Genomic DNA, 8,715 nt, shown 5'->3' with positions numbered 1-8,715 from the left:
GACATCTATGTATGGCTTTTTACTTGGAAATTGGTGGTTTCTGTTGTGGTAGAAGAATTGGTACAGTTATCTACACCAGACATAAGTGGATATGATTGCTTTAGCTGTGGGGATGGATTACCTGGTGCTTCTCATACAGGAATACATATATCTATACCTGTGACGGTGTGAGGGGAGAGAGGGACCTGTGATAAACAATACCAACTCTTATTTTTGGAGAGAATCTTGAGTTTGAAGAATCAGCGCCATATCTGATATGTGATACTCCTTCGAGCAGATTGTTAAAACTTTGACAAACAGACCATTCAACCCTCGTTTTCCCAGTTTGTATTTTCAGATGTATTCTTCAGATCAAGTACACCTGAACTCAACATGAACTTTCACAGGTATGTAGAATCTATACTGTAATAAACTGTGCTTGATATTTTTTTAATGCCTTCTTCTCCCGAATCAATCAGGCTGAAAAGTGTGAAAATGAAACAGTTGAAAAGTCCACATGTTAAGGAGATTAAAAGATGTTAATCAAACTCGACACATCTCAATAACAGTCAGGTCCTCCAGCTGCCGTGGGTAGAAGCCATCTGCGGTTACGTCTGAGTGTCTCTGTGAAACGTTGTGTTGAGTTGGAGTAAGTCATCCGTCATGTTCTTTCTGGGAGGAAACAAATGGAGATAGTAATATAAATAGATTCATCAATGGCGTACATGTTTACCTACAGGGCAGAACATAGAAGAACAAAGTTGTTGCATTCATAATGTCTCGCAGATCCAAACGTTATAAACAACTTATTGGTTTGGTTTGAGAATTACTGGGAGCTTCAAAAAACTTGACCCTATAAAGAAAAACTATTTTAGTTAAAATGATACTCCCCTCCTTATCAGAGGTCTTCTACTTACAGTGCTGAAACATTGCATTGGATGTGCACTTTTTTATAGGAAATGCCAATAACTGTAAACGTAACCACTTAAACCACATTTTGACAGCAGCCTCTCTGAGGTAATTTTGTGTCTCTTAGTGGTAATTTGTGTGTCTTTGTGGTTGTTTGGTGTCTCTTGGTGGTTGTTTTGTGTCTCTTGGTGATTGTTTTGTGTCTCTTGGTGGTTGTTTTCTGTCTATTGGTGATTGTTTTGTGTCTCTTGGTGATTGTTTTGTGTCTCTTGGTGGTTGTTTTGTGTCTCTTGATGGTTGTTTGGTGTCTCTTGTCTCTTGGTGGTAATTTGTGTGTCTTGTGGTTGTTTGGTGTCTCTTGCTTGGTGTTGTTTCTGTCTCTTGGTGATTGTTTTGTGTCTCTTGGTGATTGTTTTGTGTCTCTTGGTGGTTGTTTTGTGTCTCTTGATGGTTGTTTGGTGTCTCTTGATGGTTGTTTTGTGTCTCTTGGTGGTAATTTGTGTGTCTTTGTGGTTGTTTGGTGTCTCTTGGTGGTTGTTTTCTGTCTCTTGGTGATTGTTTTGTGTCTCTTGGTGATTGTTTTGTGTCTCTTGGTGGTTGTTTTGTGTCTCTTGATGGTTGTTTGGTGTCTCTTGATGGTTGTTTTGTGTCTCTTGGTGGTTGTTTGGTGTCTCTTGGTGGTTGTTTTGGTGTCTCTTGGTGGTTGTTTTCTGTCTCTTGGTGATTGTTTTGTGTCTCTTGGTGGTTGTTTGGTGTCTCTTGGTGGTTGTTTTCTGTCTCTTGGTGATTGTTTTGTGTCTCTTGGTGATTGTTTTTTGTCTCTTGGTGGTTGTTTTATGTCTCTTGGTGGTTGGTTGTGTCTCTTGGTGGTTGTTTTGTGTCTCTTGGTGGTTGTTTGGTGTCTCTTGGTGATTGTTTTGTGTCTCTTGGTGATTGTTTTGTGTCTCTTGGTGGTTGGTTTGTGTCTCTTGGTGGTATTTTGGTGTCTCTTGGTGGTTGTCTTGTGTCTCTTGGTGGTTGTTTTCTGTCTCTTGGTGATTGTTTTGTGTCTCTTGGTGGTTGTTTGGTGTCTCTTGGTAGTTGTTTGGTGTCTCTTGGTGATTGTTTTGTGTCTCTTGGTGATTGTTTTGTGTCTCTTGGTGGTTGGTTTGTGTCTCTTGGTGGTATTTTGGTGTCTCTTGGTGGTTGTCTTGTGTCTCTTGGTGGTTGTTTTCTGTCTCTTGGTGATTGTTTTGTGTCTCTTGGTGGTTGTTTTTTGTCTCTTGGTGGTTGTTTTATGTCTCTTGGTGGTTGGTTTGTGTCTCTTGGTGGTTGTTTTGTGTCTCTTGGTGGTTGTTGGTGTCTCTTGGTGATTGTTTTGTGTCTCTTGGTGATTGTTTTGTGTCTCTTGGTGGTTGGTTTGTGTCTCTTGGTGGTATTTTGGTGTCTCTTGGTGGTTGTCTTGTGTCTCTTGGTGGTTGTTTTCTGTCTCTTGGTGATTGTTTTGTGTCTCTTGGTGGTTGTTTGGTGTCTCTTGGTAGTTGTTTTGTGTCTCTTGGTGATTGTTTTGTGTCTCTTGGTGGTTGTTTTATGTCTCTTGGTGGTTGGTTTGTGTCTCTTGGTGGTATTTTGGTGTCTCTTGGTGGTTGTCTTGTGTCTCTTGGTGGTTGTTTTCTGTCTCTTGGTGATTGTTTTGTGTCTCTTGGTGGTTGTTTGGTGTCTCTTGGTAGTTGTTTGGTGTCTCTCTGAGGTCATACAGTTGCTCTTTCTGGTCATTTTGTTGCTCTTTGTAGTGGTTTTATGTCTCTTTGTGGTTTTCATTTTGTATTTCCATCCATATTGATACAGAGAACAATGATAAGTCTGAAATGTTTAATTTGTGATTAAGCGGTATGCACTATGATAACAGCTGAAGTGTTGATGGGGCATCATGACATTACAGAATGTCCCCATAGTCAAGGAAAGACATGAAGGTTGACTGCACAATAGCTTTAAGATTAGACGACAGACATCCTGAAACTGCATATGGATATATACACTCACATATGGGCTTGAGAATCACTTGCATTGTTTCCTTTATCATTTGTGAGCCAGCAGCAGAAGTCGCTGCTGCCTCCCAGAATGCCAGCCTGAAGAAAATCATTTATCAGACCATCTCTTTAAGCTTGGGCTGGAATAGCTTGTTGTCGGCAGTAACAGTCGTGTATGGCTCTGAATACTTTCAGTGTCGAGTGAGTGAAACAGCCTATGTCCCATATGCTGTCGATAATGCACAATCATCTACAAGATGCATGCGGCTCCTTTTGCAGAAAGGATGCTACATGAAAGGGATAAGTATTTGACTAAGCTGGGCCTGGTTGCCCTGAAACACTTTCTTCTCTGATCATGAGTGTGATCTGTATCTTTCTGTATTTGCATCTTAGACTGAAAAAAGATTTGCACATCATGCGGGACATCATCACTTATCCATCAGACCATTTCTAATACTTCCTAACACATGTTACCTTTTGCAGTATCTCTTCTTCTTGCTTGTCTGATTTGAAACATATACAAGAAAAAGGAATTGACATTGGGTATTCTGTTCTCTTGTACAATATTGGTTGAAGTGACGGAAGCGAACACTTCTGACGCACTGTGGGCCGAATAACAAATCATTTCAACAATTTACCCGTTGGATACACATAATGACAAATTGACACTCGCGTATTACAGTTTATTTGTTAGAATTTCCCAGACTTTGAACATCCTATAGACAGTTCCTTATTCAGTCTTAAAACCTGGTTCAAATTCATCCAGAAGTGTCATCCTAACTCCTCTCTGCCTGGCTATAGCCTGTCACAATATTTGTGTCTTTCTGTCGATGATTCTGTTGTTTCACTGCTGGCACCCCGGTCAATTTTGATTTTCATGCTTTTGTCATATAGTTTCAGGAACAATCATCTGTTTGGCAAACACTGAGACAGTGACATAGATTAAACGAGTACTTTAGCCACAAAATGACCCTTTGTACATCAAGTTACCCCCCACCCCCCTGTGTTACTGTGAATTATTGAAAAAAAACAATGTTTTTTTTTTGCATGCCTCCACGGTAAGCGAAGAATCCAAAAACGGGCAAACATTTTTGATGAATTGCAAAAGACAATCAAAATCCATAACCTCACAGTGTCTAGTGGTCCCATGAGGCTGTAATACTCAGTTATTGAATAAATTAAAAAGTGGGGAAACATGCACACAGGTGACAGATTAAAGGAAAAAACACAATATAATGTTTTACTGATAGAACGGTTTTATATCTATGCAACAAAGTCTGAGGCTAAAGAGGACACAAGTCACGACCCCGGTATATATACTGTATATATACTACTGTATATATATATATACAGTATATATATATATATATACTGTATATATATACTGTATATATATACAGTATATATATACAGTATATATATATATATATATATATATATATACTGTGTATATATACAGTATATATACACAGTATATATATATATATATATATATACTGTATATATACTGTATATATATACTGTATATATATACTGTATATATACAGTATATATATACAGTATATATATATATACTGTATATATATATATATATACTGTACTGTATATATACACAGTATATATATATATATATATATATATATATATATATATATATATATATACTGTACTGTATATATACACAGTATATATATATATATATACTGTATATATATACTGTATATATATACAGTATATATATATATATATATATACAGTATATATATACAGTATATATATATATATACTGTATATATATATACTGTGTATATATACACAGTATATATATATATATACTGTATATATATATACAGTATATATATACAGTATATATATATATACAGTGTATATATAACAGTGTATATATATACAGTGTATATATAACTGTTATATACAGTATATATAGATATATATAGATATATAGAGATACACAGTATAGATAGAGACACGGGAGAATATAGACACGGGATATATATATATATAGATAGATATATATTACTGTATATATAGAGATATAGATAGATATAGATATATATATATACAGATAGATAGATAGAGAGATATAGATAGAGATATAGACAGGAGAGATATGATATCTATATATATATCTATATATATACTGTATAATATATATATACGTATATATATATATATATAGAGAGATATAGATATATATATATAGATATATATATATATATGATATATAGAGATAGATAATGTATAATATATATACAGTATATATATGCACTGTAGATATATAAAGTATATATAAGTATATATATATAGTAGATATATAGATATACTGTATATATATATACAGTATATATATACTGTATATATATACACTGTATATATATATACAGTATATATATATACTGTATATATATATATATATATATACTGTATATATATACAGTATATATATATACTGTATATATATACAGTATATATATATACTGTATATATATACAGTATATATATATATATATATATATATATATATATATACAGTGTATATATATATATATGTATATATACAGTGTATATATATACAGTATATATATATATCTGGGAATTTCTCATTAAGAGGAACTTGCATTCTACATTTACAGGCAACGTCCACACGTTCTTTTTGGTTGAATACCTTCAAATTTGACTGTCTTGGTCAACAATCTAATTTAAAACAAAATGGTTTGGTTGGTGAAAACTTCACCAACAATCTCAGTATTTCTCAAATTCTGGCTTCAGTCCTTTGATGCATTCCCACTGTAACTAAAGATATATTTAGTGTTTTGTATGATGGTGGTGGAGGAGAGTGCAGTCTAACATGTTTCCTCCGTATCTCCTGTTGGTGTTCAAATGAGTTCTGGTGAATGTTTCAAAGAGAGGCACCTCCTCACATGAATGTCCTGGTGCATCATGAAGATGAAGGAATGTTTAACTAAATACAAAGTCCTATTGAGAGGAAAATTGAGGATCTCATATTTATTGTAACATATCGTTGAGGGAGTAAATGTAATGTTATATATAAACTGTATATAATAAATTATTCTGTTTAAATTGTAATCCCTGTATGGCCGTAGATGTCTGGATTTTCAAAAGTGAATGGGTGAACATTATGAACAGTCTGTGCATAATAAATATAAGTATAAATATGTACAGAAAATCGTTAATGAGTTAGAAGATGAACTCCCTATAGTGTTTGTTTAGGTCAGTATTTGAGTGTCCATGTCTGTCTGGTTGGTTTCTTATCTGCGGCTTGAGGCGGTTTGTGTTTCTGCAAAAGTGGAAGTGTTGCATTATGGATGTGGAAGCAGATAAGCTACAATGCAGTCACTCAACGCTGTGCAAACCTGAGATGTTCTCACTTATCCATTTGACACGGCAGACACATGTAATACGATTCTGATGGATTCAACGTGTCCAGCGTGGGGGCCACACATTTACAAAAAGTCTTACTGATTGCTCTGGAACCTGTGAGCCGCTCTGTCCTCCAACGCTGTCCGTATCTCCGTTTTCTGTCAGAAAAGGAGGTTCAGTTTGATTTATCCCCAAAATGCTATTTTCTTTCATTTATACAGCATGTTGCATTATCATAACTCGTATTGTCCTGAGAAGGAAAGGGAGGGATGACCAACAATCAATACATCTCATCCAGAAATGATACATTTGCTGCTGTTTATCCCGACGTTGATGAGATTCCTGCACATTGCATCATATCTACCCATTCTCAAGGTCATGCTCAGTGTAACCTTGTGGCACATTAGCTGAAGAACAATGCTTCTACATACTCATTTGCATAACACGCACACGATGGATTTAAGCCGTACCTTAATTTGCATGTTGCTGAGCAGCGTCCCACTGTTCAACAGCTGGTTATACTGCCAGCCCCAGCCAACCCCCCCCACATAGCTCTGCTTGGGCATAGGAGGAGGTGCACGTGCGGCACCTTGGCACAAGTAACCGAGGTCACCTGTGGCCTCCGTTGACGAGGCGCCCGCACCGATGTACCTGGGGAAATAATTTGATCTCGGCCTGTAGTCTCCAATTCCATCTGGGCCTTGTGAGAATCAGTGGACATGTGAGAAAAGAAAGTAAACAAATATCCTGAATCCTTTACTCGCAATTAAGATTCTACAGACACAGAGGTATAGAGAAGTTAATACAAAAGAAAGAAAGAAAGAAATGCATCCATGTTTTTTTCAGTTTGAACAGTTTCATAAAGAAGACGTACATTAATAATCCTTAATGAAATTATTGCACATCACACTGTAATGTGTCTAATGCATGAATTATTACAGTGTAAATACACACATGAACACTGACATGTACACGTGTGCAATATCCAACCTGTTCGTCATATCCTATAATATTGAAATAGTGAAATAAGTGAAATGTCGTTCTCCACACAACATACAACAGACGGCTGGCTTGTAGCAGTCTGACAGTACAAACCTTCCCACCATTTAGCTATTGTGGTACTTACAATAATAACATCATATATTATAGATACAACATTTCAGAACAAAATCTACTTCTGAGAACGCACTCGGTTGAATGACACAATAAAGGTACCTGCTTCTCCTACCTGTAAATATCATCCTTTGTCCGTGCTGTGGCCCTCCTGCAGCTGCTTCACTGTTTTGCATCATTTTTCCCCTCACTGCTATGCCTGGATTAGTTGCAGGCGAGATGCACCTTCATAATGGGGCCTCCTGAGGGATAACTCGAGCCCAGCGGTCGGCTCTGTCCATGGGGTCATGGCCGGTTGTCATGCAACCACTGGTTGTCATGGCGTCAGCGGTTGTGACCTGGTTGCATTCTCAAAACAGGATGCTGAAGCATGTCCGCTACATATCACTTTTAATATACATTTGTTCCAGATTACTTTATGATATAGATTAACATGAAGGTAGAAATACATTCTATATATAATACATTATCTGTCTCTTTGTTTAGCATGGTGAACAATCCTATGTTGTTAACAGCACTATAAATAGCCTCGATCAGGGGTTTTCAAAGTCTGAGACTGTTTGGAGCACTCCCAGGTTTCCACATTCATACCCGTATCTATATACTTATATGCAGAATTGTACATCAATACAGAACTGCATTGAATTCCTTAATATTACCTTTAAAGCTGACTCTCATAATGTAGTGTTTCTATTGGAAACTTTGTGTCTGTAGCTCATAATAATACATTAACTTAACTCTCTATATGATTCTCCATAATCTGCTAATATTGCTCATGGATATTTATATTTTGAATGTTTATTTCATCTTATCCTGATACAATGCTTAAAGATAAGTACGTTTTTGTTACACTAATGATCGCATGCATACTTGTAGTAATCTAAATGTGTATTACCTGATTAAGTCACTAGGTGGTCCCAACGCATCACCTTCTCACATTGTACTCCTCCTTCCTATTCCCACTTTTTCTCTTTTTTATTTTTTTGTTAAATGGACTCGCCCATGAGCCGCCCCTTGTGTCTATATCACAGTCAAGTCAAACACAGAAAACAGCTAGACAGGAAATGGAATTATTTTGCCTTCAGAATAACATATTAGTGAAATTGACAATACTGAACAAGCAGCAATAAGCACAAATAATAACATTAAGCACTAGAGTCACTGAATCAAAAAAATATTCAGCGATTTAAATATTGGAATAAACTTTAACAGATATGAAATCATTATATCACGCCATGGTGCATGGTACCTACTGTTCATTGCATGTCATGCAGTCTACTGTATAATAAGCATTCGTCATTGGGTT

General features: G+C 36.0%; 1 protein-coding gene across 1 annotated transcript; it reads right to left on the bottom strand.

Moving 5' to 3' along the window:
* Window positions 1–556: 556 nt before the first annotated feature.
* Window positions 557–7,618, bottom strand: spmip2 (sperm microtubule inner protein 2). Its single transcript, XM_029442119.1, has 4 exons — window positions 7,525–7,618; window positions 6,767–6,996; window positions 6,396–6,454; window positions 557–651 (listed from the first exon to the last, which is right to left on the bottom strand). Exons 1-4 carry the CDS (start codon window positions 7,586–7,588, stop codon window positions 588–590), a joined length of 417 nt encoding a protein of 138 aa, XP_029297979.1. The 5' UTR covers window positions 7,589–7,618; the 3' UTR covers window positions 557–587.
* Between the last annotated feature and the right edge of the window lie 1,097 nt (window positions 7,619–8,715).

The sequence above is a fragment of the Cottoperca gobio genome, chromosome 10 (genome assembly GCF_900634415.1).
Source record: "Cottoperca gobio chromosome 10, fCotGob3.1, whole genome shotgun sequence".
Classification (NCBI taxonomy): domain Eukaryota; kingdom Metazoa; phylum Chordata; class Actinopteri; order Perciformes; family Bovichtidae; genus Cottoperca; species Cottoperca gobio.
The sequence above is the reverse complement of the archived record's forward strand: the minus strand, read 5'-3'. Positions and strand labels throughout refer to the sequence as shown.